This window comes from Colletotrichum aenigma, assembly GCF_013390185.1.
Source record: "Colletotrichum aenigma strain Cg56 chromosome Unknown KSG_Cg56_contig03, whole genome shotgun sequence".
NCBI lineage: Eukaryota > Fungi > Ascomycota > Sordariomycetes > Glomerellales > Glomerellaceae > Colletotrichum > Colletotrichum aenigma.
The window spans coordinates 3,809,984-3,837,960 of record NW_023500909.1 but is presented as its reverse complement, the minus strand read 5'-3'; the positions used below and the strand labels follow the sequence as shown (position 1 = coordinate 3,837,960).

At 53.1% G+C, this 27,977-nt stretch overlaps 8 protein-coding genes across 8 annotated transcripts; 5 read left to right on the top strand and 3 right to left on the bottom strand.

Annotated features, from left to right (window-relative positions):
- Positions 1-4,616: 4,616 nt before the first annotated feature.
- CGCA056_v004989 (KH domain-containing protein) lies at positions 4,617-7,818 on the top strand (the record flags this gene model as incomplete). The annotated part of the gene is made up of 6 exons (XM_037320244.1): positions 4,617-5,111; positions 5,174-5,443; positions 5,501-5,962; positions 6,021-6,698; positions 6,750-6,947; positions 7,006-7,818. The coding sequence occupies 6 exons, from the start codon at positions 4,617-4,619 to the stop codon at positions 7,816-7,818; spliced, it is 2,916 nt and encodes a 971-aa protein (XP_037182120.1).
- A 1,073-nt stretch (positions 7,819-8,891) lies between these two features.
- Positions 8,892-10,914, bottom strand: irc3 (putative mitochondrial ATP-dependent helicase irc3; the record flags this gene model as incomplete). The annotated part of the gene is made up of 2 exons (XM_037320243.1): positions 8,892-10,625; positions 10,684-10,914. 2 exons carry the CDS (start codon positions 10,912-10,914, stop codon positions 8,892-8,894), a joined length of 1,965 nt encoding a protein of 654 aa, XP_037182119.1.
- A 503-nt stretch (positions 10,915-11,417) lies between these two features.
- Positions 11,418-13,127, top strand: rrn5 (RNA polymerase I-specific transcription initiation factor rrn5; the record flags this gene model as incomplete). The annotated part of the gene is made up of 1 exon (XM_037320242.1): positions 11,418-13,127. One exon carries the CDS (start codon positions 11,418-11,420, stop codon positions 13,125-13,127), a length of 1,710 nt encoding a protein of 569 aa, XP_037182110.1.
- A 247-nt stretch (positions 13,128-13,374) lies between these two features.
- EAF7 (Chromatin modification-related protein EAF7) lies at positions 13,375-14,527 on the bottom strand (the record flags this gene model as incomplete). Its single annotated transcript, XM_037320241.1, has 2 exons — positions 13,375-14,243; positions 14,308-14,527. The coding sequence occupies 2 exons, from the start codon at positions 14,525-14,527 to the stop codon at positions 13,375-13,377; spliced, it is 1,089 nt and encodes a 362-aa protein (XP_037182109.1).
- Positions 14,528-15,030: 503 nt separating this feature from the next.
- Positions 15,031-17,933, top strand: CGCA056_v004985 (uncharacterized protein; the record flags this gene model as incomplete). The annotated part of the gene is made up of 2 exons (XM_037320240.1): positions 15,031-15,142; positions 15,196-17,933. 2 exons carry the CDS (start codon positions 15,031-15,033, stop codon positions 17,931-17,933), a joined length of 2,850 nt encoding a protein of 949 aa, XP_037180730.1.
- A 432-nt stretch (positions 17,934-18,365) lies between these two features.
- ask1 (DASH complex subunit ask1) lies at positions 18,366-19,864 on the top strand (the record flags this gene model as incomplete). The annotated part of the gene is made up of 4 exons (XM_037320239.1): positions 18,366-18,453; positions 18,522-18,628; positions 18,679-19,684; positions 19,740-19,864. The coding sequence occupies 4 exons, from the start codon at positions 18,366-18,368 to the stop codon at positions 19,862-19,864; spliced, it is 1,326 nt and encodes a 441-aa protein (XP_037180729.1).
- A 350-nt stretch (positions 19,865-20,214) lies between these two features.
- On the bottom strand, positions 20,215-20,711 carry CGCA056_v004983 (uncharacterized protein; the record flags this gene model as incomplete). The annotated part of the gene is made up of 2 exons (XM_037320238.1): positions 20,215-20,253; positions 20,403-20,711. 2 exons carry the CDS (start codon positions 20,709-20,711, stop codon positions 20,215-20,217), a joined length of 348 nt encoding a protein of 115 aa, XP_037180732.1.
- Positions 20,712-25,697: 4,986 nt separating this feature from the next.
- ERG5-0 (Cytochrome P450 61) lies at positions 25,698-27,502 on the top strand (the record flags this gene model as incomplete). The annotated part of the gene is made up of 5 exons (XM_037320237.1): positions 25,698-25,860; positions 25,918-26,068; positions 26,119-27,083; positions 27,132-27,415; positions 27,467-27,502. 5 exons carry the CDS (start codon positions 25,698-25,700, stop codon positions 27,500-27,502), a joined length of 1,599 nt encoding a protein of 532 aa, XP_037180731.1.
- Positions 27,503-27,977: the final 475 nt, after the last annotated feature.

Below are 27,977 nucleotides of genomic sequence, written 5' to 3'. Positions count from 1 at the left end.
TGCAAAGCAGCCCAACGGCGCCTCTAGGCCCTGGGAGCTGGAGTCGTGCAGACAGGCGGGCTGGCTGTCTGAACTAGGTATCTGCAGGCTGGCTGGTCGAGGTCCGATATGCACAGAGTGAGAGAACGCCGGAACCTTTGGACAGATCGACAGCTCCTCAGAGTGACCTGACTAAGACCGATCTTGCGACGGCGGGCCCAAATCAGGCCGTTTTCTTGATGACAGATGTGCTCCGTCGACGCACGCCGGAATCCGCGAACCGCAGATGTTCTCGGCAGATGCACCAATGGGTGTGTTGGGCCAACCTTTGGTCAATGCCAATTGGAATGGACCCGGACTTGGAGAAAGATTGGACGTCCTATGTTCAATATGGAGGCGTTCCTCGTATGTAGACGGAATCTCTCTTGGGGGAATGGCAGCACCGCGGATAGGTGGTATTAGGCGCGATGCAGGTGGTGACGCTGACGGCGGTCATGACAATGACGGCGACGGATGTGGTGGTGACGATTCAGAATCCGGACTATCATGAGTGCCGTCACTGTCGCAGCATCAAAAGTTGAGTCGTGACCAGGGCTGACTTGTGAAGGAGGAAAGACCCTCGGCCACCACCGCGTAAGCCTGCTTGGACCACATCATCCCGTTAAGCCAGGCCAGGCCGGGCCACAGTCGGCTGTCAGTCGCGTGCCCCAGCGTTCGGAACCCAGCAGGAGCGACTTCCTGGCGAAACGAGAGGGGGGCTCTCAGCAGCGGACGGTGGGCGGTGCGCAAGCAACCGACGAGTCGCAGGTAAGGTAGGTAGGTACCTAAGGTAAGGTCGAGGACAATGTTGTGGGGTTGAGCTGACCCTAATTCACGAGATGTCATCGTCCACGGACGACGACCTGACGGACCAACTTGTGGACCGCAGGTGATGGGCGAAAGTATCAGTTCTGGGAGGAATTGAGCAGACTCATCTTGGTCGTCAACGCAGAAGTGATAACATCTTTTGGGATGACGATTAATGTTGAAATGTTGGAAGACACAGGCGGTATCTGATCAGTTGGAGCTGGGCCATCTGGATCTGATAGCCTTCCCGCCAAAGTGGTAGGTGCGACTGAGTGCACTGGAGAATTTGCCAAGAAAAAAGTAGCCCCAAGGTTATTGTTTGACGCAAAGAGGGCATAAAGCGTTGGAGGAACGCGTCCATCTACTTTCCGGTACCTCGGGGGATGGAGCTTGCGGGTGCTCGCGGGACCGGTGCACACGCTCCTACCTGGTCCTTCCTCATCAAGCAGCATGCCAGACGAGGGCTCTAGTGCCTCCTCACAGCTGTTGGGCTGGGCGTTGTCATCAGCCGGACATGCTTCAGCAGTTGGGGACCGTCATGCCAGGAATTCCGAGAGCAACGAGCGAGAACTGTGCAGCATTCTTCGTATGGAGGTACGTAAGATGTCGGCTACCCCTGGGGCTGTGTTTGACGATGGGAGATTATGAGGTAGGCTTAAGTTCTAAACCCATGCGTGCGTGCCATGCCGCAAGCCTTTATTTAGGGGAGTAATTGACCAGGGACTCGATCTACTCGCAAGATAAACAAGAAAACAAAGTACAAGGTGGAAATGACCACCATGGAGAAGAAAAACATAAGCCGGACATCGGACACCTTCATATGGCGCACTGGGCACGGACAGGTAAGGTGCCTTAGGTAAGGTACGAATACCTTACCTAAGGTAGGTACGGTAGGTAGAGAGAGGTAGGACACAGCCCTACTACTACGGGGTACTGGTTAATTGGGCCGGAGTTCCAGTTCCCTGCATCTGTTTGAATTCTTGTTTGGAGCGAGCGACATGAACGCGAAGGCAGCATCGAGTCCCCCCCAGAGCAGAGACAATGTCCGCCTGTTTCTCCCCTCCACCAGGCCCAGCTCGTGCTGTCTTCTATTTTGTCTCTGATCTGCGGTGCCGGGTTGGCTGTTCGGGCGGCACGAGGGCTGGGTACGCGTGGAATACATGCACGACGACGGTTTTGCATCCAGCCGAGCAAGTGAGAGACAGTCCCGAGGTGGCATCGACAACACACCACGACGCCGACGACAACGACGGACCAGGTACCTTAGGCACAACAGGGACGGGCAGGATGAGAGGAGGTGGTGTTCCGAACCGGAGCCCTTGGACGACCGAGACGTGGGACGGGAATTGGGATATCGTAGGTTTCCGAAGCCATAGCTCGGCGCATCCGCAGACTCTGAGCTGCCACTGACTGACTGCCAACCAACGATGGCGGGCTCGGATCTACGTTACATACCACGCATCCGTAATGCGTTGTTGTAATCGACCGTCAACTCCCACCATTAGTTGTTGGTTGGTTTGGGCCGAATGCTTCCTCGTTTTTTGACTGAGAATTTTTGTGCTCGTTGGTGGAAGAGAGTGGAATGAGAGCAAAATTGGCTTCCTTCAATGTACCTTTAAGTGTCTGAGAGCGCCAATTGGACTCGGCGGTGGTTTTGGGAGTTCCATTCGGCATCGTCCCACTGGGCTTCCAAAACCCTGCAGGCTGCCAGTCAGCGGCGAGAGCCAGTGAGCTGCGGCCGCTGCAGCGCGGTAGCGCTCCACGAGCAAGGGTGCGCCGTGCGAGGGACCGTCACCCGTCATGGATGTTGAGATGCCGAAGTTACCTGGTACCTCAGAGGCGCCCAGCAGGTACCTAGCATTTACGAGTTCACTACTTGTATTTGTGCATACCTACTCATTACCTTGGGTAGGTACTGCTGGAAACCCCCCAAGAGCCAACCTAGGCGGTAGGAGGAGGAGAAGAAGAAGAAGAAGAAGGAGAAGAAACTCAAGAGACACGCTGAGATATTGGCGGACATGATCTTGCATGCCTTCAAGGGCGGCACACCAGCCGGACGGACGCATAGTCCTCCACTGGATATGTCCTACTCGTACTTTCTCCTCGCTCTCAACTTCAATCTGTGTGAGGTGATGTGCCCTGGCTTTTGGCCTGTGGGTATGTGTGTGTGGGAGCGTGAGTGGTGTGTGTGTTGTGTGTTGTGGGTGAGGTGGTGGTCTCGTCGGGGGAAACTTAGTGGTCCTCGCCTGAGGGCCTGGTTGAACAGGGGGCACTGGCCAGGTCTGAGGGCGACAAGAGAAGTACTGCGCTACATGCTGCATCGCGCAGTTTGAACGTCTCTCAGATGTACCGATGCGGTTGCCGCTACATTTGGTGTCCAAGATACCTGCTGATGGACTGGGACGGGGAACTCTGGGACACTAGACGGGGGGGCACCATTGCAGTGGGCTAAGGTAGAGAGGTGGATGGGCGGTTCACTTTGAAGTGACATAGTGTATTAAAGTGTACTTTTTAGAAACTCTGCTAGTATACAGGCTACCCTTATAGCTACCCCTTTTCCCTTTTCGCTTCTCTTTTCCTATTTTTAGTAGTTAAAAAGGACTATAATTATTACTATATTTATTTCGTTTATATAATTTTTATACTATAAAATTTCCTCTAATTTATTACAAAATTTTTAAGTTTTTTATTATCAAGTTTTTATAAAGTTCTTACTTATTCATATATTTACTAAAGTTATAAATAAATATATCTTATATCTAATTTATTATTTTATAAATATAAAAGAAATTACTATAGTAGTTTATGAAATATAAATAAAATATTTATAGTAATTTTTATAAGTATCTTTAGTTATAATATTAAAGAAAATATTATTAATAAACTGTTTAAACTTATACGTTTTTTATTATCTAAGTAGGGAAATATTTTATTTCTATTTAGTTATTAGTTATTTTTATAATTAATATTTTAGTTAATATAGATTTAAATATAATAAGCTAATTTTATTAAAAATAATTAATAAATAGAGGAAGATCCATATTCTTTTTTTTATATAATCTTATATAGTAAGTTATTTATAAGCTATTAAAGTTATTAATAATACCTTTATAAATTTAAATTAAAGCTTTTTTAGTTATTATAAATAGTATTATAATACTTAGTAGATATCTATCAAAATATAAATAGAATTTTTATAGTGTAGCGTAAACCTCCACAAATTAGATGTGGCTGGGCTTAAAAGGTGGAAGAGGTGGATAGGCGGAGTGGAGCTCGTTGCTGGACTGGGACTGGGCGCTCTGCACACTGGGGGCAGTGGGCACTGGGGCCCTTCGAGACTGGGACGGGGGGACAGAGGGATGGACTGGGAGTGGCCGGACCATGCCATGCCATGCCTTGCCTGGCCTGGCTGGACTGGGTCTGCCGTGTGGCCTTGACCACCTATGACCATCTCTCGCTGGCTGAATCTCCCGACTCCTCTTCTCAGTTCTTCCACACTCATCATCCTCAAAATCACCACCTACAAAACATTCCCTCTCTACAGGCCCCTTGTCGAGTCTGAGGAGAGAGAGAGCGAGAATAGAGAGCCTCGTGAAGCGTTACGCTCTTCTTTCCCCTCATCCCCTTTTCCTTTTTTCTTTTCCAAATCCCCCTTGTTTTTCACTGAATACCCCCCCCCCTCCAGCTGTTGTTCGCGGTCCCTTCCTTTCGGCCTCTCGTCTTCGTCGTCCGCTAACCCTTCGCTCGCCCGGCCGCCAATCTGCACTCACAATATGAACAAACTGGCAAACATGCGTCACTGGTCCGAGAGGATGAGCCCCAACTTCGGAATGGGTCGTCCTAACATGCCCATCAACCCCATGGCCCCGAGAAGAGACTCAGCTCCCCAGCAGGCTGCTTCAATAAGCTCACCTCAGCCTCTCGATGCTCCGATGCCCATCATCCACTACTCCTTCAACGTTCCGTTCGCCTCCGACCTCGCCGGTCCCAACACCGAGGACATCCTCCATGCCACCGCCGACGCCGTCCTCCGATGGACCCATCCCGAAGACGCTCCCGATGACGTGGGTGTCCACGAGTTGCCCGTCCACACCCAGAACCTCGCGAACCTCCGCAAGGTCTGCAAGGACATCACCAGCGGCCCCTTCCAGATCGAGGCTCACGTCATCTCTACCTCGCCCAAGAACGCAAAGGGACAACAGGTCACCACCGTCTGTCTTTCGGGTACCCCGGAAATGGTCCACAAGAGCAGGGAGACGATCTTGAACGACAACCAGACTGTCCTGGTAGGTTTATTCGACGATGAGGAGCTGGGTCAAAATGTGTGGATTAACGAATGCCAATCTAGCGTTGTACGACGGTCGATGTGGAAGGTCATCTTGTCTGTGATCTTACTGCCGGAGCTCTGAAACAGCAAGTTACCGACACTCTGGATTACATTTCCAAGTACTGCGGGGTCGACATTTTCCTCCTTGGCCCCAAGTTGACTCCTATGGTTGACGGCATGACGGGCGATGCTGAGATGCGCGTTGATCAGAGATGGAGAGTCGCCATTTACGGCGACATTCTCTCGGTCGAGCATGCGAAGGCCCGTGTCCTCATCCAAATTGACACTCTGGTATGCCTGCCCAATCATTGGCTGGCTTATGTCTCAGCTTGCTGACCGAAACCACAGCTCGGCCGAGTCGTCGATGCCACCAAGCTCGACCTGTCCATTCACCAGCTCGTTTGCGGCCGCCACAGGAAGAACATAAAGCTCATCGAGTCTTCCACCGGCACCGCCATCTACTTCCCACCTCCTTTCTCTCAGATGTACCGTTACTGCCCTCCTGGCGCCAGCCGCAGAGACCCAACGGATATCTTCATCACGGGAGAAAGCCCGCAGGCCATTGAACTGGCTAAGCAGAAGCTCCATGAGACCGTTTCGCGCATTAGACTGTACATGAAGGATGTCACTATCGCGCCTGCCAAGATTGACAGCGTTCTCCTCACGCGCCTCGACAAGGTCCGCAAGATTCTCGAGGCAAACGGCACCTACATCTTGTTCCCGCCTCTTGCAAGCCAGCGCAACATGGTCCGAGTCCAAGGCAGCGAAGGACTGCATGTCGAGCGCACCGTACGCGAGATCATGGCTTTGGTAAGTCTGGATGGCCATGACTGCCCTTTCTCACACACGTTCTGACATGATACCACAGGCTGGACAGTTCTACAGTGCAGCTTGGTGGATCCAGCAGCCTGACAGCCGGCAGCTCCCCAACGCCGCTGACGTCAGAACCATGCTCGGCGATGTTTGTGCGAACTCGGATGCCGATCTGTCTTTCGATAAGATGAACTTCTCCATCACTGGATCTGACGACTCTGTGAAGGCGGCCCTGATGGTCATGTCCGAGATTAAGTTTCTCGTGCAGTCTCAGTACCAAATTCGCGTCAAGATCGAGCTTGCCAATGAGCACAAGGAATTCGTCAGCGGCAAGAAGAACGGAAAGATCAACAAGATTATGGGCCAGAGCAGTGTCCAGATCATCTTCGACGGCTTCAATGAGTATAACTTCAACATTGATGTCATGGCCGCCAGCTACGACTCGATGAAGCAGGGTCTGACCCTTGTTGAGCAAGAGATGCCCGCTTCCATCTCTTTCCATGTCCCTGACCAGTACCACAAGCGCATCATTGGCATCGGAGGACAGCATATTCAGCGCATCATGAAGAAGCACTCTGTCTTTGTCAAGTTCTCGAATGCAATGGACCGAGGCGGCATGGGCCGCGAAGACGACGATGTAAAGGTCGACAACGTCATCTGCCGCACGCCTGCCAGGAACGCCCAGAATCTCGATGCCGTTAAGAACGAGATTCTGGAGATGGTCGACAGAGCCGTGAGTTTCCTCAGCGATGACTTTGCCGCCCGTCACTGACATGTCTACTAGGACTCGGAGTACACCTCTCAGATCGTGAACGTCGACCGTTTGTACCATCGCCAGCTCCTTGCACGTCTCAGTGACATTGATGAACTGGAGAGCAAGTACAACTGCAAGATCGTCTTCCCAAGCACCGAACAAGCCAGCGATGAGGTGACCGTGACTGGCCCGCAGTGGCAGGTCCCTCATTGCGTCGACGAGTTTTTGGTAAGCATTGGCAACAAACTTGCCCCTCACCAGCAGAACAAATACTGACAGTTCTTAGGGCATGGTGCCTGACAATCACGAGCTCGTTCTCACTCGCACTCCGGAGCTCATCAAGTTCCTTGAATCGCCGAGCTTTGCTCACGATCTTGTCCCCAAGTTGAAGACCCAGTACGAAGTCGAAGTGTCCGTTCACCAGGATGCCGACTCTGAGGATGGTCTCCCAGCCATCGCTTTGCGCTGGACGTTCACTCGCAACAACGCTGGGGGCCTCCGCGATGCCATTGACTTCTTGCTTGCACAGTTCGCCACTGCTGGTGTCGAGGTCACCATTCTCAAGGGATCGATTCCCCGTCCCAAGTCGGACTCTTTTGAGGACTCCCTCCAATACTTCGACTCGAAGCTCCTTCAGCATGCTCCTGCCACCATTGCCGCCGACTCTCCCACCAAGGCCGCTTTCGAGGGCGAGGTCGCTCGCGAGCGAAGCACCATTTTCGACCGCCTGCGTAAGCCCGGCAGCATGACCTCAATTTCGTCTTTCCTCGACCGCCGCAAGAACAGCTCCCACTCGACGAACGGCAATTTTTTCAAAGGATCCAGCAATGTTTCCAAGTCTTCTCTCATTTCGATCGAGTCTACCCGCAGCTTTAATGCGGATCGCAACCCCTGGAACGATAGCGGCGTCAATCTTCCAGACGACGACAACCCTTGGGCCCACAGGACCCTCGGGAATGGATCGGACAAACTGACCATTCCCCAACCTGGTGACGTTACGCCCCGTCACAGCACTCGTGCGTCCGGCGACAGCGGACGCCCTTCTACGTCTCATTCTACGAATTCTGGATACCCCGGTCCCATCGGACCTTTCCGTTAGATTCCCGTCTTAGAACCTCTACGTGCAAAATACCCCGGCTGGATATACCCTGGCGTACAATACCCGGAACGTCGCTTCTGATGCATCGGTCGGCCGAAGTTTCTGCTGTTTTGCGTTGCGTCGCCCTCGTGCTTTGCTCTTGTTCTGTTTTATCTGATTTCAGTTGAATTCCTTAGTGTTGTTTTTGGTTTTGATGGTTCCTTGTCTCGGCACGATTTCACGTCCACTCTTTATACCCCCAACGTCGAGAGACTGAGGACAAAAAAGAAAAGATACCTTGTACGCGGTTTGGTTTTCGAATGCTTGATGCTTTCATGATCTTCAGACGACGTCGTCAACAGAGACGATGACGGTCAAATGAAGATATCAAAAAGAGAAGGGTTTAGCGGGTCGTGCGGTTTCTCCCACTGCCCCATATCGGCATCTTAGTCGCCAGGTTGCGTAGTCACTGGCTCCGTCAACGCGAAATGCGGCTTGACGATGCGCGAGTGGCCACGAATCGGACTACAGTGCTGCCTAGGTGGCAAGATGGAAAAAAAAAGTTCATGCTCTTTGTATGCTGGTTGGCCCGGCGAAGCCGCCAGGCGGAGACCGAAAAGATTGTCATGGCGGCGGACAAGACAGCGCAATATTGAGCGGCTGGTTGATCTGCAAGCGGGAGTGATGAAGATGGAACTTGTACACATACCTCAGCGCACCTTTCAGGTTGGCCTTGACATGCAATGATACCCATGGTCGATCATTGACTCTCGTATGTGATGTTGTGAAAAGTGATGTTGTGAAATATTAGTTCGGATGTGATTCTTGGGTTTGACAAGGTGTCAGGACCACCAAAACGTCGACAACATAAAGCTACGAGGACGAATGCTGCTCAGTCAACGCCATTATTGTCTGTATCAACATGGATTCCCATTCGTCTCACACCAGCCAGCATGATCAACTAAAAACTGCAATTTTGGTTGTATATTCTACCCAAACAGGACAGATTTTAGATTCTATTCATGATCGTGCTTGACATTTGAGTTGGGTATAATCCAGAATAGTGAGAACGGTGTTCTTGACATTTCAGTCTCTCATGACGATATAGGTCCAACCGAGACCCTCTCCCGTGCCTCTTGCTGGGCTTTCTTCTGGCTGTGGCGTTCCACACGCCGTTTCTCCGTCAGTATATTGGCAAACCTGCCCTTCGCCCCGTGCTTCATCTTAGTGATCATATCAGTTGCCTTACCCTTGTCCACGTCATCAGCTGTCAACGGTTCTTGCTTCGTACGCAGCTTGTTGAGGAAGTCGAGTTGTCCCTGAGTCGGCGGCCCCTTTCTCCAGCGCTGATACCGGTGGATGAATACATGAGGAAACACTTCCGAGGCGTACTTGTCACTGCCGTGCACGGCGTCGGTGAACGTGGCAGCCCTTAAGAGTTCTCTCGGAGCAGCAAATGGTGACTTGGAAATACCAGGCGGAAGGGCCCTGACCTCAACAGCCTGCCAAGCTGGCTGGTTTTTCCCAGCTTCGATATCCAGCTTGGAAATCCTGATGAAGCTGCCGTTGGGGGCACAGAGAACGTATTTGTCCAAGCCAACCTGTACCCAGGCATAATGGCTGATGGCCCGAATGTGCTTCTCCCCCGATGCATCCTCGATGAGATCGAACACAGAGTTGTAGTCGGTAAAAGTGACCGAGCCCGCGGACACGGATTGAGAGCTCGAGGACGCGTCGTAAGCTTGGTGCTGTCGAATCTTTTCTGCCTCTCTTCTCTCACTAGTCTTACGCATATCCGCCGTCGACGCCTGGTCAACAATCTCTCCCGGATCAAGGCCAAAAAGCGTCGGTGTTGTGACGATGCCAGTCTCAAGGCTGGAAACCATGTCAATGACATGGCAGTCCGTCTTTCCTTTGTGCAACCTCATGCCCCTGCCAATCATCTGTACGAGTAGATTTCGAGATCGCGTTGGTCGAGCGAGAATGACGCAGTCAATGTTTGGGATATCCGTCCCCTCGGTGAACACTCCGCAGTTTACAAGCACGGGAAACTCCCCCCCACGAAATGCTTCCAGGATGGCACTTCTTTCCACTTTTGGCGTATCACCAGTCACGAATCTTGCGTCGAACCCGTGTTTGCGGAACGTTTGCGTCAGTCCCGCGACGTGAGCCAGGTCGACGCAGAACACGAGAGTCGACTTTCTTTCTACTGCCTTTGCAAGCCAGCTTCGCACGGTGATTTCATTAATCTTCTCCGTGTTGACGGCCTTGGAGAGTTCTCCGGCTTGGAAGTCGCCGTTGGCACCGCTCCTGACTTTGGATATGTCGGCTGTCGATTCGACTGTAGTGAAGATAACGTCTGATAGCCATTTATCGCCGATCATGTCTACGTAGTCCTTGTGGTAGACGATCTCGTCAATAGCAGCACCGAGTTTCAGGCCGTCGAACCGTGAAAAGGTGGCCGACACGCCCACGAGGGAGGGAGAGTCGGCCTGCTTGGTGTCAAGGCCGAAATGACGGAGTACGCGCATGTATCCGGGAGCGACGATGTGATGAGCCTCGTCAACGAGGACCAGCTTGAATCTCTCCGGGTCGAACTTATCCAGTCGTTCTCCGGATGTGATGCTCTGGAGGCTAGCAACAGTAATGTCTGCAGTGCCCGTGGCATGCAGAGACCCCATCTCAATATCGACTGACTTGTCTGGGTACGCATTGGTGCAGTGCCTCGCAGCTTGCTCCACGAGCTCTCTCCTATGGGCGAGGATGAGAGTCTGCGTGGCGCGGTCTTGCCTTGGCTGTATCCTTTCTATCAATTGAGTAAAGATGACCTGCCGAGTATTATTAGTCTTGTTCTACATGCGTTGCCAGAAAATAGTCTGAGCTCACAGTCTTGCCGCTGCCAGTGGCCAGCGAAATGCCCAGTCTTTTATGTCCATTTTGCAGGGACTGTAAAACCGACTGGATGCATTCCTCTTGGTAGCTTCTCAGCTGGATCTTGGTGCTTAAGAACCGTTGAGTGTGAAGAAGCAGGTTCTTGGGGATGAACCGTCCCGCTTGGCTCAGGATTCTACCTGTTGTTTGTGTCCTCAGTATCTTCCCAAAGAAAGATGACAACATTTTTAATCGATTCCCATGTTGATGGCGAGCTAGAGGATTAGAATCACCGTCGATGCAGTCCGGGAACCCAGGAGAATTGGCTAGGATTGCAGATATCTTCCAATCAGAGACTGAGAACAAGACCCATAAATTTAGCTGGCAATCGGCACGGGTACCTACCTACCTACCTAGGTGGCTACAGTGTACCTACCACCCATAACGCATCCACACAGACAATCGGGTGTGAGCCTAGGTGCTAGGCTCTAGCGGCACAAATACTGGGGATACTTTTGTCTGAGCGATTCCCTGCAAGGAAATCTTCATTCTCAAGAGACCTTCGTCTCATGAGAACCTCACATCACATGCATCCGTAGGGCAACCGCGACACCTTTATTCTTCAATTTCTCTCACAAGCCTGGGGTGTCATTTCATAATTGATCTGACATCGAGATATAGTTGTCATCGCAACATGTACCTCTCATATCGCCCGAGCAAGATCGTCGACTTCAGGGCGTTGAACGAAGATGAGCATGGATCCGGACGCCGATTTTTCACCAGACGAGGCAGGTACTGGACCACACGAGGATATCCTTCTTGAATCAACAGAGGTGGATCTTCTTGGAGCAGAAGTGCTTCGAGGCTCGTCCGACGACGACGTGGCTTCTGTCAATCGTGGCCGCTCATCCCAAAAACGACGGGCATCTTGCACGGCAGTCGAACCGATTCTCAAGCGCCACAAAGGACTCTTCAACAACGCTTATCTCGATCTTCTGAATGCAGACATTGCAGATGCCGTGAACCAAATCGAAGGCGGCACGGAAGAGGAGCTGCCACCTTCCCAGATCGGCATGACATTTTGGACTCCTTTCGAGAAGAAGCTGTTCTTTGAGGCGCTCGCCAGGCTCGGAAAAGACGACCTCCAAGGGATTGCGCAGAGGATACGAACGAAGAGCGAGATCGAGGTTCGCCAATATATCGCCTTGCTCCAGGACGCGGTGGAGAGGAGAGAGCGAGAACAGGATCACCGCCTGGAATACCTTGCGGAACTGGCAGACTACCCGGCAGCTGTCGAAATCAGTCAACCATGCTGTCACGCCCTTGACGAGGCAGCTGATGCTTTGTCATTTAGGCAAGAAAGGCACGAAGAGCTCGCCGAACAGAAGAAATGGGGCGAGTGCTGGAACATTACTCCAGAGCTTGCGAGGCGCATTGAGGGGGGCCGCGGACTCAAGAAAGACCCGGATTTCGCAAATCACCATGGCCTTGAGTTCACGGAACTTCTCCGCGTCAAGGAATTCCTTCGGCTTCCGGAGGAGATCTTCATGAACGCTCCCCACGCCGAAAACAATTGGCAGTTCGTTAGTGAAGAGCCGCCAAGTATCAGAGCTACCGCACTACAGGATTTCCATTCACTTCTCGTGTCAATCACCAAAAAGATTGTCCTGACCACGCTCTTCATGGCGGAGTCTCGGATCAGGGCGAAGAGGAAGGTGGATCCCACCGTGAGGGGTCTTGTCCGGCGGAAGGATGTTGATGCGGCGGTGGCCTCGCTGGGCATGAAGCCGAACAGCAATGAATTCTGGGTTCTTTGCGCGCGTAGGCTACGCCTGGAAGTCGTGAACGATGATATTGACGTACAGGATGAAGGGGATGTTACGGAATCACTCGACGAAGAGGAGCAGCCAATGTCCTACGATGAGGTGGAACAGACTCTGCGCCAGGAGCCAGGAGCCTCTGATCCGTTAGATGCGGGTAGCAGGTCTGTGACGCCAGGATTCAAGCTTGAAACTGGCGAGTCTTCTGAGTCCTCTGAGCCCGATGACTCGGCGTCTGAGAACTCGGACAGCGAGTCGTCTGTCATGATGGACGATGCTGAGTTTGAGGTCAACGAAGAAGCCAAAGAGGTACTCAAGTACTCCGCGTATGATTTCCCAGAAACGCACCGCACAAGAGAGGCGCTGAAGCACAGGATCAGAAACGAGCGGGGACAGGAGGCTTACGCCGATGCTAAGGATGCGAAAGCATCTTACGAGGCCGAGGCAGAGATGTGGAGGCTTTTGCAACGGCAACCCCCGGAACCGCTGGTGAAGCCGACTCTAGCTGAGCGCGGTCGGAGGGGCATGAAGGACGTGGAAGATATTTACGATGTTGGTCGACGATGGAGGGAGAGATTAGCGTTTCACAGCGAGTGGGAAATGCTGGGGACAGCCAACTTGCTAGAGAAGCAGTCTTGACGTCTTCTGAAATCTGGGCTGTGAATGATTGCTCTTCCTGTTCTTGATACCCATAGACTTGGTCTTTCTAATGTAATTTTTTGGACAAACCGCACCGTCCAATGTCTACCGGGCTCTAATGCCAATAATGATGCATACTGATAGCACCGTGCTCGTCCACTGTGTGTTGTCGCGCCCTGCGACGGGTATCATAGTCCATACGCCATTCCAACCAACGACTTCATACGATTAGTGACTGTGAACCTGTTCACCGCCCCCGTGACCTTCCTCTGCCCCGTCCCCTGCCTCTTCCACGACCACGAGCAGCTCCTCGGGTCCTTGACACTGGTGCACCGCTCTCTTCAGCGCTCTCTTCCTCATCTTCTTCCTCGTCGGAGCCACTTCCGCTGTCGCTGCCTTCTTCCTCGTCCTCTTCTTCCTCTTCTCCCTCCTCATTATCTTCATCCTCTTGCTCCTCCTCGTCTTCCTCGTCGTTCTCCTCGTTCTCCTCGTCGTCTTCGGAGGAGGAGGAAGAGGAAGATTTAGTAGACTGAGCCTTTGAGTTCTTGCCAGCTTTCTCCACCTTTTCAGCTTTTTCGACTTTTTCTGCCTTCTCAGACTTCTCAGCCTTTTCCGCTTTCTCTGCCGCCTTGGCCTTGCCAGCAGCCCGCTTCTGGCTTCTGGCTACCCTGGCAGACTTTGGCGGTGGCGATGCGACGTCCGTACCGCCATCCTCCGTGTCCTCAACGGTGCTGGCGCGAGTCTTGGTGACAGTGGAAGCGCGCTTTCTCCTCCTGCTGGCCCCAGCATTGCTACCGCCAGGGGATGGCGGCGGTGGCGTAAGCTCCAACGCTCCGGGAGATGTAGGGGCTTCGCTTGGGTCTGCCAGGAGGCGCTCCAATTGCATATCGTAGAAGTCGCCAGGGGGTAGAGTAAATTCTTTGAACCGTTTATCGTAGTTTTCGTCATCTTGGGCATCGAAGTAATCCTCGCGCTGATCAATAGTCGGAAGATCGTACAAGGTGCGAAGTTTCTGCCAGATATGGGGGATGCGCGTGTGTGGACAGTCTTCCGGACCGATACCGTGATTCCGAAGGTGCTCGCTGATAGCAATCATTCTGAAATGTTTGTGCATGCCTGCAAAGAAGTGTGTTAGCTTGAGTTCGTCACTGTAAACATAGAGGTCCTCAAGCAGACTGACCCGCCGGCTTCCATCTGATGACGCCCTTGAAAAGTGATGACAACTGGTCGTCAGTCCAATGATTATTTGGCCATTCGTCTGCGGAGGGCTTGACAATCGGCGCAGCAGCTGTTGGGGTGTCGGCCGTCGGGGTGTCAACATCCATGGCATCGTCGTCGCGAGCTGGCGTCGGCGTCGCGACAGCTGAGACGCTGCTTCGCGCCTTCTTCTTGGGCGGCATCGTAGCTGCGTTGAGAAAGTTTGTGGTAGACCAAAGTGCGTATGTTTGGGGCGCTGAATGCAGCCGTCAAAATTCGCTCCGAGGTTATGAGCCGTGATGTCGTGGTTGTGAAATTGTTGAAGGTTGCAAAGGTAGAGAAAGGTGTAATTGGAGCTTCGGTCGTTGGTCGAGCTTAGTCTCAGGCACGGCAGGGTCGTCTGTCCAGAATGGTTCCATTTGTTATTTTATTTTCTGAGCCGCCAGAAGCCGACTTGTGGGGGGTAGCCACTAGCATTCATCCCAATGCAGGGGACATCTTTAGTGCTTTGTACCTGTAAAGTATGACGCGACTGGCGCGTCGCGGGGATAGGCTATGTACTCCTTGCCCAGGCTTCACTGCGGTGTGCGAGAAGGGTGCGACGACACTTACGACCTGACCTTGCGATGTCACTGTCGGCAGCCTGCACTCAAGATCTGTTTACATCAATGCTACGCCACAAGCCTTCTTCAACGATCTCATAATCATGTTCGTGCAGGACGAAACTGCCGACGTCTTTGCGATCCCAGATTTCTGGGAACCACCACAGTGGGAACTTCCCAAGGACGACAATGGTTTCTTTGCGCTTGAACTAAATGGTGGGTTTTATCAGAAGCAGTCCTTGAGTCTTTCTGACCAATACGTTCCGTAGAAACGGAAGCTTCACTACTATGGAAGCTACCCGAAGACCAGCCGAACCAGCTCTTTGCACTTCCTACGATAGATCCTGACGCGGAACGAGCCGACTCGAGCGCCGCCGATGCGCCGGAGGAAGAGCAGGAGGAACCCCTGCTTGAGAATGGCTTTGATCTTCGCGACCTATGGATGGCGCTCGACAAGCCAACGCTACGGCCGCCAGAGTACAAAACATGGAATCATTTCGAGGCACCCAACTCGTCGTGGACGAAGCCCTTTTTCATAACGGAAGCTGGCCCTGGAGCAACTGACGCTCTGATGGGTTCTGACCAAAACCCATTGAGACTCGAGAGTTCTGATTTTAGTGTGGTGGAAGCGAGACCTTACTGTAACGCGCTGTTGTCTCTGGCTCTTGGCAGAGAATCGGTCTTCTTCTCCTGGGAAGAGGAGACAACTACGTTCAAGCCGGCTCTTCCAAAGATCAGGATCTCGGGCTACTCTGGAAAGACTATCCAGGAGGTTCAGAAAGCATGCTTAAGATGTGGGAACACCTATCGGCGACTACGACAATTTGTCGAAACAACGTACAAGAAACATCCAACACCATGCCGGGTAGCTTTGGCAAGCTCTGTGGACAAGGCGCTTTTGGTCATTCAGAGCAGCATTGCCTTGCACCACCAGTCACCGAGGTCGATTCTTCAGGTCCAGTCACTCATTGGCCAAACGTACATCATCCTAAAGCAGTTCGATTCTCTAGTGGCCAAAATACGACGTGGTCATCTGGATGAGGACGTATTTGTCATTGTATACCAGCAAGCACAATCGGCAGAGTATGCCGAGATACACCTGAGAGATATGATGCGCGAGGTCTTGCGGCGGGTCTCGCGACCTTGGATTGAGTTGGTCGAGGAGTGGATTGGCACTCGACGTGAAGTCGGCGTTCCTTTAGGCAAGCATGAAGTCGGCAGGCAGAAAGGCTTTATCAAGGTCGAGTCCGAGACTTACATTGATGACTTCGGAGACGAGGTTGACGAGGTCGATTACCGTTTGGACACTGAACGGATACCCAGCTTCATGCCTGATGATATAGTCAAATCACTGTTCGAGGTCGGACGAAACCTTCGGTTCATCAGAACTACCCACCCGAGTCATCCCTTGGCACAGTCAAGAATAGTCTCGTCAAGTCGACCACCTACGCTTGAGTGGCTCTTCGACTGGGACGCCATAGTTCTTTTAGAGAGTAATGTTCACTCGTATGAGCATGAGCTGCGGGATGCTATTCAGCAACATAGCCCAGAAACGCTCACTAACCTCGAGATGCCGAGATGGCCGATGGGCGATGCAGCGGGGTACCAGCTACAGTTCTTTGGTCTCGACGAAATCCAATTGCAGAATCGACTGGAGGCATCTATACAGGACTTTGCACAGCCCATGGGCGACTCGACTGCGGAGGATCCGTTGGGAATCATCATCAGGGAGCGCCTGGCTGATGTCAGGACAGAGGTTGGAAACGCCGGTACCGACTTCACCCCTCATTGGTCTCTGCTTCCAGTTCTTTCATTCGGCTCCATCATCTCGGTCCAATCAAAGGTCGTCGGCAGAGAGAGCTTGAAGTTACTGTTCACATCCCATGACCTCAGACAGCACCTGAGCTTGCAAAAGGAATTCCAGCTCCTTGGAAACGGATTCTTCTGCAGCCGCCTCTCTCACGCACTATTTGATCCAGACCTCGAGACGGCCGAGAGACAGGCCGGCGTCGCTCATCAAGGTGGAGTAATGGGCCTAAGGCTTAGTGGTAGAGACACATGGCCTCCTGCCAGTTCAGAGCTGCGCCTAGCACTGATGGGCGTCTTGACTGAGAGTTACGAAGGCCCTGTGAAAGGGGGCTCATCTCAATCACGAGATGGCGAAGCCCATGAACTTCCCGGCGATCTCAGCTTCGGTGTGCGAAGCCTTTCCAATGAGGAGATCGATAAATGCATGGATCCGGATGGACTGGAGGCACTTGACTTTCTTCGGCTATCTTACAAGCCTCCCCAGGCATTGGGATCCATCATCACGCCAATCATACTGGTGCAGTATGATCGGATCTTCAAACTGCTGTTGCGCGTCTTGCGGATGCAGTACACAGTCAACCGGCTCTTCCGGGATGTCACAGCCAGAGAGTCTGGATGGCACGACGTTGAGGGTGTTTCGGTCCGTTTTTGCTACGAGGCTCGTCACTTTGTGGCGGGCATCAGCAGCTACATCTTCGACATTGGAATTGAGATGCCATGGCGGGCGTTTGGAAGTCTCCTGGACAAAGTAGAGGCAGACTTGAAAAGCGACGAGGTGACAAGACTGTCAGGATCGGCCATCAGTCCCGATCGCCTGCGCGAGCAGCACTCTCAGGTTCTTGATCGGATCATGCTGGCACTGCTCCTGAGGAAGAGACAGCAGCCCATTCTCAAGCTGCTCGATGACATATTCAGAGTCATACTCAAGTTTGCCAAATTCGCGAGACTCCGGGCCGACAGGCGAAGCTCTCGTAGCCAGGGCGATGCGACGGCCAAGAGCCTGTACAAGACCTTCAGACGAAACGTTGAGGTTTTCCTGACGGTCTGCAAAGGACTCAGCGAGAAGGGAGACTACGGCGGCAAGAAGGATGTTGCTGGCGACAAGGAAGGTTCAGAAAGAATCGATGCGTTGGACAACAACCCTATCGCTCAACTGGTGCTGAAACTCGACATGTTCAGTCATTATTCGAAGGCATGATGGACAAGGATTGGCGAGTCGGTTGATGCAGAGATGCCCTAGTGCTAAACAAATAAAATAAAAAATCCGTGGCGCACCAATGGCGTCTGCAACATAGAAAATACGGGTTTTCGCAAGACAAAAATTGCTGAAGTGCTGGAAATCTGGTTGACTTCATGAATGACTTCGGATGATAGAAGCTTAAAGTTAGGCAGGCCTTGTCCGGGCTGTGTTTCTACCCAAGGAGGTAGGTGAGTAAACTTATGTGCCCCGCCATATTTTGCCAGCGATGCCCTGTAGTCAGTGCCCCGCATCGCGTGTCCCACTATTGAGGTCCGCGTTTGTTGACCACTTTCCATCATTGGACGAAACACGCACCTGAACAAAACAAACGCAGCTGCTCTTGCGACCGATACTTTGCAACGGCTATACTTTGTATCGCACGCAGACAACATGTCTCGCCCAGGCCCCTCAGCACGCAACTTGACTCTTACGGAAGAGCTGGAAAAGCTCGAGCAGTCTATTACTCTGACGCTGCAAGGTAATCTGGATTCATTGAAGAACTGTTGGTTTATCAAACGACATAGCGACTGACCGAATGTGCTTCAGAGATCGACTCCAACTTCAGCAAAGCTCACCGGATCGTGACCACCAGCATTTTACCCATCGTTGAGCAATATGGCGAGAACTCTAGAAATGTTTGGGAGGCTTCCAAGGTGCATCCAATTCTTCTTTGGTTAAAGGCGAAACTAACCTGCGCATATAGTTCTGGAAGCAATTCTTCGAGGCCTCGGCCAACGTGTCGCTTTCTGGCTACGAAGAGCTCGCGAACGATGAGGACGAGACCGCGGCCATCGAGGAATCCACCGTTCAAGACGAGACGTCGGTCAACTACACCCCACGACGCGAGAACGGCACCGAAGACGAGTCGACAGCATCAGCCGCCGAGTCTACGTTTCAAGCCGAGGAGTCCGTGATCGGCGGCGATGATGACCTGACGGGTAGTACCCCGCGTCTTCCCAAGACCAAGACTATTCAGACTCAATTTTCCAGCCTCGAGTCTCCCTACGAGGCGCTCAAGCGGGAACTCAAGGGCGAGCCGCCGGCACCGCATGAAGAGGACGATGAGGACGAAGACCTTGGCATCGGCGAAGACTCGACTATTCTCTTTGCACAGCACACTGCCCGTTTGCCAGACATGTCGATGACGCCTCGAACGTCGCTCGCCCCAGCCGGTCAACAGTCTGCGCAGCCTCACAAGGACCCTCTGATGCACCGCATGCTCGACAAGACATTCCGTATCCAGGCCACACCGCACAAGGGCCCTACCTATCGCGTCTCTCCGCTGAAGCGAGAAGCGAAGCCCAAAGAGGAGGAAGATGTACCCACGTGGAAACGCCAGGACTCGCCCATGTCGTCGCCAGTTATGGCTGTTCCGACGCTACGAAGCGAGGCTTTCATGTCACCCACCAAGTCCAGGCGTCTCGCTGCAGCCACAGCAGCTGCAGGTCCCCGCACCCCCGGTGTCAGCGTCCAGACGCCTGTTACGGGCCGGAAGACCAAGGACGTCTTCGCCAGCAAGCCTATTTTCCGGAGTGCCTACGATGACGACACCACCACGACAGATATGGGTGCTGCTGGTCTAGCAAAGGACAAGTACGAGATCAACTGGGAGAGCGACAGCGACGAGGAACAGGGGCTATATGGGGGCATGAGTCCGCCGAAGACGATCCAGTTTGCGCTGCCACAATCGAAGTTGCTTCAGACGCCAGGTAAGTCGCACATTTTGGAGAATCGTGCGAACGCTGTTTGCTAACGGAATCTTAGCTCGGGAAGCCAGCAAGCGCATAGTGGACGATATTCTGATGACGGCAGGTGCCGAACCGGAGAGCCCAGAATATAGTCCTACGATGGTCAAGATGAACGAAGACGTTCTCGATGAGAGCTTTTGAGCTGATTGCTTGACATGGAAGAATAAAGACTGGCCATCAAACGTCCAATATTTATATTGATAAGATACCCAAGACTTGCACCTTCAATTTGATCAACTTTTCTCGTCGAAATTGCCATAAGGAACAAACCCGGCCGACAAAAAAAATGCCCCCTGTGGGGGTCATACCACCAGTATTAGCGCCGACCCGTATATCGCACCCGTCTAATACGAAAGAAACCCCAAAACTCCTTGAAAGATTCCCAGTCCAAATAATCAAAACAGTTCAGCGGGGCTGTAACAGCATCCCGCGGGTCGTTACTACCGCTCCTTGAAGCCCCTGTACTGCTTTTCGCCCATCGCTTCTTTGCTCTACAGGTCGTTGCGAATGGAAGAGGACCAGTATTCTGACTGCGAAGAGAATAATCATGTCAGAAACTCATGGCTTGGAAAAAGAGACAAAAAGACGCGAACCAGAGCACGAGGAAACCATTCGAGGCACATCTCGTGTCGCATGGTACGTGTGTCTCCGACGACCAGTATTAAAGTGAAAGGCGTACTTGGTTCTGGAGGACCTGGCCGCTGGCGTCACCAGCGGCGCGCTGGCGAGCGATCAGGGAAGAAGACTTTTTTGAGGATGAGGCCTTGTTATCATGAGAACGGTGCAGCTTGTCCTTCAGAAGAGTGACGGAGCTGCCGAAGCTGGAGATTGAGGCGGCGTCGGAGTCCTTGCGATGTTGTTGGCCGTAAAAGGACTGTGTCTGAGAGCCCTGGGCGGCGGAGCCTTGCTGAATGGCGGAGAGGACGGCGTAGCTGTGTTGCTTGTCGCCGGTGATGGAGCTGGAGAAGCTGGAGTGCATGCCGGACATGATTGCGGTGTTGATGATCTTCTGGGTGGGTGGGTTGGCTATGGATGGAAAAGGTGTAAGGCTTGAGAAGGGAGAATGGTATGAGGAAGCTGTTGTTGGTTGCTTGTGTTGTTGGTCTGTCTGAGTGATGATGATCCAAAAACCTCAGGCTTCCAGAGAAAGACGAGCTCTACTTATACGACAACGACACTCTTCTCGAACAAATATATCACAAAGCGCTGTACCCCCAAACAGCTGTCAGTCAGAAACAAGTCGAACCAGGATTCAGAGGTTGACTCGGAATGGCCTACAAGGCAGCCTGGTACCCACAGTCCAAGCTTATTCGTAGACGACGGCAGTCGTCAACCGTCAAACGTCAACGCAACCAGTCATCACTGCCGTCGTCGACACCCCCGTAAGCCCGGGTGAAAGTGGATCGGGGCCACACGTCGTCGCCCGAGTCGATCTTACCGCCGGGGCGGGTGTGGAAGGTAAGCTAAGCTAGACCGTAGGCGTTGCTGGGCAGGGGTGGAGGGTAGAAATGGAGGAACATCTGCCCGAAAGGACTCACAATCGCAATTTCAGCATGCAGAAACAAACGTGACTCATTACGCATGGCACGCGCCTCATGCGGCGCACTCACTCAGGACTGCTTCGTGGATGGGTGCCAATTCGAGGCCAAACGTTGACTTGGCGCACGCGTCGGGATTGGCTATAGACAGGCAGAGAGATGCGATGTGACGAGAAGGCAGAACAGCAGCTGTTGGGATGCAGAAGCGGTAAGCAGCCATGGGCATTTGGGATTTGGATTGCACTGGTAGACGGCAGGCGACGCGTTTGTTGGTGTCTGATGTGGCAGTCATCTTATCAAAACAAAATGGAGCCCTCGAAGCTGTGTGGCTTACTTTACCTCACCTTACTTTGAACCTGCGAAGTGCGCGTGACTGCCTGGCGAACAGCCTAGGAGCCTGACGGGTGTCGCGAGAAAGCTGGGAAATATTTTCCGTTTGTGAGAATCGACATTGCCCAGGGAGTTCATTCTTAGGCTGCAGCGGGCAATCAGAGCAGGCAGACGCTGCATCGCCAGGCTGTGAAAGCTTGTCCTGTTGGTTCACGTTGGCGCCGAGAGGTTCGGAAACCTGGCCGGAGAACGACCCACTTGCAATACCGCTTTCACTGCAAATTGTGTCGCAAAACTTTTCCTCATCAGTCAAGACTTTGCCAGCCCTGTTCCGCAGCGCCGTGATACAGCCCCCCTCCGCTCATGTCCGGGCTGACTCATTCATGGGGGGCTTGCGTTCCTAGATACCTAATGGTGCAGTCGCTTTTTGGGGGCACCAGTCGCCGGTTGTCATTCGCTTCGTAGGCCTTGTGGGGCAGACTTCAGTGTTCGCTTATCGGCTCGGTGCCGACTCGCTTCGCTCCGGAAACCTTCTGGGACCCAACGCTAACCGGACGAGAGACTGCGGAAGTTGAGGCAGTGAAATCTACCCCATGGATATCCAGGGTCCCTCTACAAGACTCACATCTGTCTGTCAAACCCCCTCCCTTGGGCAAGAGAAAATATCGCAACAAATCATATGAATCACGAGCGCATGTGTTCCAGTGAATAACATCAACTTCAGCTCCGGCTCAAGCCGGCTCTCGCCGTCGACTGACCGCTGCCTCGAGAATTGCTCGGGGTATCATCTCTCTGTTGCGCACGCGAATCTTCGGAATTGCCGCAGATAATGGTCAGCTCGGCAAAACAAGCTTGACTTCATGGTTGTGGTCATTAGATCGCAGTCGTTCGCGACTACGAAAGTGCGCGCGACGCTGCCTGCTGTCATCATCCTTGGCGGGGCCGCGTGGCTGGCCTGTCGCGGCGCAGCTGCACATATCGCCGCGCAACTCATCCGCTGCCTTTAGCCCGCTTCGATTGAAAATTTCTCCTCTAGGCGCGATTTTTCTTGAAGCGTTGGAGTCACAAAGAGCTCAACGTTGACATGGATCCGACATGGATCCTTGCCGCGTTGCATGATATGAGAGTATACGACTCAGTCTTATCTGTTCAGCATGTGCCAATGACTCTGCGTCGTGACTGGCGCCGATTTTGGTTGTGGCTATTCACTTTACTCGTCGCTGTTTCGACACAGCCTCAACTAATGTAGATGTGTTGTACCCGACTGATCCAGGTTGGATCCCCGATGTCCGAAGACCCTCATTTTCCTGGCTCATATGGAGTGGCCCGATGTGGTTGAGTTCAGCTGCCTCACACGGGATGAGATGAACGGTTGGCGTCGCTCCCGCGAGACAAGACGAATACTGTCAAGGTAATGTCGACTTGGGAACGTTGAACAATATCATACAATGATGATGTAGTTGTGAGGTATCTGCCATCTTTGTCCGTGTCCCGCAGCAATGGAAGGGGTGGTCTGTGTCAGTCAGACGACAGCAGCGCAGAGGGCCTACGCCGAGTGCCTCCACAAACCTTATTTAGAGCCTCAAGATGGGAAAGGCGTCATCGAGCTCCCGAGACGGGCTAGAGCAGACTGCTGAGGCCACAAACGCCAACCAGGCATTACCCCGCCAAAGTGACCAGCAGAGAGCTGCTTATTAAGATCGTATTCGTATTCCTTGCACAAGAAGCTAGGTGGAGCTCTTGAAGATAAGGCGCGGTTGATTGGCCGGGTCATATGCCACAGGTCAGGGGTAGCTGCAGCAGATTGGTCAATGAGAAAGCTCCAAGCACCATGGCGCAACGGGGTTGGTTGCATTGCACAATGCATACATATGTACGCAGAAGAGCACAACCCGCCTCGGCTCCAACCAAGAGAATGATTATTCGTACATCGCTGAGAGGGTATTCCAACTCCACCGGGGGAATTGTGCAACCCGGTGCGGTTATGTCTACGAAACAGCGTTGCCCGGATGTGCTGCCCGCCGAGTGAGTGCATTGGTTTGGTTTTTTCACTGGCAGGTCACCGACAGAACGCCACAATCTGAGCAGGTGGGAAAGTACCGCCATGTACGCGATACTTTACAGTCGAAGCGCCTTTTAGCTTGCCTCCTAGCTGCTGGGTTAGGGAACACAGGGTGACACTGACAGTTGACAGTGGAAGCCAAGCGGCGGCACATCGAGAGTTCGAACCATCCGAATTGAAGGTAGTGCCCCGCGATTGATGATTCTGTTGGACGCAGCCCGCCTTGCGCGGATGCGAGTCCTCGGGCTCGTTCGATATTGCGTGTTGTCGACAAATCGCATCCATCGAAATACGTGGGAGGGAAAAGTACGGATACCTCAGACTTGGAATAAAAATTGATCCTTGAAGCGCTGGATCACAGGCCATGAAAGGAGAACCCCACGCCTCGCCCATTCGGAGTCGGGATGTCCGCGCTCATTGACGGCGGCCGATTTGGATGCGCACCCAATGAGACCAGACAGAAAGTCATTCAGCCAGGATAGACACACAAGGCGCAGTGCGACGGGCGAGGAATGGCGTTGGACTGGAGACTGAATGGGCAGGTTCTTGCGTGTCGGAGACGAGTTGGCCCCGAACGCCCTGGCACATGGTCGTCCAATGGTCCCAGGAGATTTGCGCGACACTAGTTGGACCCAACAGATTCGGAGACTAAACCGTTTTGGTGCGATCCGTACAAAAGCCGTTCAGTTTCGATTGAGACAGCTGGGGAAAGCAAATTGGGTTCTGCAGGCGATATTGAAGTGCTGCGGCGCGAACGGATGTTTTGTTTTCTGCTGGTCGTCGTCCGAATCAATCATGGGCAGGAGCTGCGACGCCCATCCCTTCTGGTTCTCTGGCCGTTACGCTGCCTTTTGCGAACCGTCGTCATGCAGGCCGTCTCTGGCTCTATCAGAACAAGCATGCTGCTGCTTATCAAAATTTGGGTAGGCGGGTGCGCTTCACCTTAGCTGGTGGTATTGTGGACGGGAGCTGCCAATTGACCTTCAGAGGCAAGGCAAGGCAAGACGGGAAAGTCTGATCGAAAAGACGGGACGTAGGGAATCCCAACCGTCCTGCGAAGCCTGCGAAGGTTTTGTCTGTGTCTTTATTCCAGGGACTTCCATTCACGGACCGGAAACCGCAGGCCCCCCGCCTGCAACTGCAACAGCCCTGCCTCGAGGAACTCAGCTGGCTGGCTTCGTCCCAACGACAGGCACATGGCATGAGTCCGAGGCTAAAATGGCGGTGGTGCTATCCGTACGGATACTGAATCAGAAGGAAGAAAGAAAAAAATCCACAACCGACCATCACACAAGCTAAACGGGGCAAACCCACAATTCCATCACTTTTTTCATCGCGCTCTCTGGCCCCCCGGCAGTAACGCTAATCGCCTGCGCATCAAGCCTGGCTCTTCCCTGGAACCTCCTAAGCTGGTCCTGGTCCTGGTCGATATGTTTGCTGTCAACAACACAAGGTACCTAGAAGATCTAGCACCGAAGACAGGATTGCCTATGAGCGGGACAGAAATGACGGCACCTGCGCCTGCAGAGGTAGAAAGCAGAGGAGGCCCGGAAGGTAAGTATGGAAGGTCGTCCGGCGCAGGTACCGGTACCTCCAAGTGACGGAGGGGGGTGAAGACTTACCACCTTACCACGCTTTTCACCTGGCCTACCACGAACAAAACCTCATCCGGTATCCACTTCCTCCCATGTCCCCGTCCCCGTAACCGTCCAGGCCCATGTCCGCATCCACGGGAAGATAATCAACTCCCTTCTTTTAATCTTCCATCACCTCCCTACCTTCTGGTCTCCTTCCTCAAGGTAGTGATCCCTCAACCCTCGCTGGAGAGTCGAACCACAACCCTCACTCGCCCTGCCCATCGACTCTTTTCCCAGGACGAAGTGCGCCAGACGATTTTCTCTCATTGTGCGCTGCGCTTGAGTAGAGCTGACCATTCTCTTTGCGCCTGGAGGTGGTGTTTTTTGTGTGTGTTTTCCCCCTTTCCACCTAGACGACCTCGAAACCGAAAATATCGATACCCTCCACCTCGAATTCGGCCACAACCATGGAGTCCAACGCGACTACCTTCACCTCGGTGTTGGCCAATGCCAAGCTTGGCAATGTCAATGTCCCTCCCCAGATCGACTACATGATCGAGACCGTCACCAACGCCAGCGCCTGGACCATTCTCTTCACGCTGTTGGCCCTCGCCGTCGCATATGATCAGAGTGAGTCGCGTGCTCCGGGTCGCAAGTTGCCATGTTCGACCACCTAACCAGGCGCAGTCAGCTACATCACGTCCAAGGGCACCATTGCTGGCCCTACCTTCAAGATGCCCTTCATTGGTCCCTTCTTGGAGTCCGTCAACCCCAAGTTCGAGGAATACAAGGCCAAATGGGCCAGCGGTCCCCTCAGCTGTGTCTCCGTCTTCCACAAGTTCGTGTCCCGAGCTCTCATTTGCACACATCGATATCTGACCACCCTAGGTTCGTTGTCATTGCCTCAACTCGTGATATGGCCCGTAAGGTCTTCAACTCCCCCGGTTACGTTAAGCCCTGCGTTGTCGACGCCGCCCACAAGCTCCTTGGCCCCACCAACTGGGTGTTCCTCGACGGCAAGCCCCATGTCGACTTCCGTAAGGGACTCAACGGCCTCTTCACTCGCCAGGCCCTGGCTTCTTACCTGCCCGGTCAGGAGCAGGTTTACAAGCAGTACTTCCAAGAGTTCTTGCAGACCACCAAGAACGCTGGCGACAAGCCTGTTCCCTTCATGCCGCATCTCCGTGATCTCATGACGGCCGTTTCCTGCCGCACCTTTGTCGGCTTCTACATCTCGGACGAGGCCGTTCGCAAGATCTCCGCCGACTACTTCCTCATCACTGAGGCCCTCGAACTGGTCAACTTCCCCATCATTCTTCCCTACACCAAGACCTGGTACGGCAAGAAGGCGGCCGACATGGTCATCGCCGAGTTCGCCAAGTGCGCCGCCAAGAGTAAGGTGCGCATGGCTGCTGGAGGTGATATTACCTGTATCATGGACGGCTGGGTCAAGTCCATCCTTGACTCCAAGAAGTGGCGCGAGGCCGAGGCTGCCGGTTCCACCGAGGGTCTTGAAAAGCCGACTCCTCTTCTCCGCGAGTTCACCGACTACGAGATCGCCCAAACCGTCTTCACTTTCCTCTTCGCCTCGCAGGATGCCACCAGCAGTGCTGCCACTTGGCTCTTCCAGGTCACTGCCCAGCGCCCTGATGTTCTTGACCGCATTCGTGAGGAGAACCTCAAGGTCCGTAACGGAAACCGTCATGCCGAGCTCAACATGGACCAGCTTGAATCTTTGACCTACACCCGTGCTGTTGTTCGCGAGCTCCTCCGCTGGCGCCCTCCTGTCATCATGGTGCCATACTTGGCCAAGAAGCCTTTCCCCATCACCGACACGTACACCGTCCCCAAGGGTAAGCTTTTTGTTTCACATGCTTGGGAGTCTTTCTGACAAAACCTAGGCGCCATGATCATTCCCACCGTCTACCCTGCGCTCCGCGACCCCGAGGTTTACGACCGCCCCGATGAGTTCGATCCCGAAAGATACTACACCGGCGATGCTGAGGCCAAGGGCGCCAAGAACTTCCTCGTTTTTGGCGTCGGTCCTCACTACTGCCTCGGCCAGGTTTACGCTCAGCTGAACCTGGCTCTGATGATTGGCAAGGCGTCGATTCTGATGGACTGGGTGCACCACGCTACCCCATTGTCTGAGGAGATCAAGGTGTTCGCGACCATTTTTCCCAAGGTATGTTTGTCACGTTCTGAAGGGGAGCGAAAAGGATGCTAAGAAGTGTAGGACGACTGCCCTCTGACCTTCAAGGAGCGCGCATAAAGTATAAAAGCTTCTTTGTAGGTGTGCAAAGCTAGCTTTGCTGACTAGGCTCATCCAATGAATGTGATGAGTGCGGTGTTAGAGTGGTTATACGGGATCACCGCTAGCGCATCCCGTGGATGACAGGCGCCACAAAAGGCTGACGAAACAGGAGGCTCGTAAAATACGAGTCGAGATTGGTCGACGTCGGTTGTCTAGACTAAAATTTATAATGAACGTTTGTATATACATAATACCTTAGGCATGGCCTCACGGCTGGGCGATTTCGGCATGTTGTCGTTTCCAGGGACCACGAGTTCCGAGGGAAGGGGGTAGGCCATCCTGTCTGAATGATGCTAGAGAGATAGATTCAGAGCAGCGCCAATGACACGCTTTCAAAGTTATGCCGTATCCGGACCGGTGGTTTTTGTGCTGTCTTGGTGCGATTGACATCATTCTTCTCGCAGCAACCGGCCACCTCTGGCGGCTCATTTCC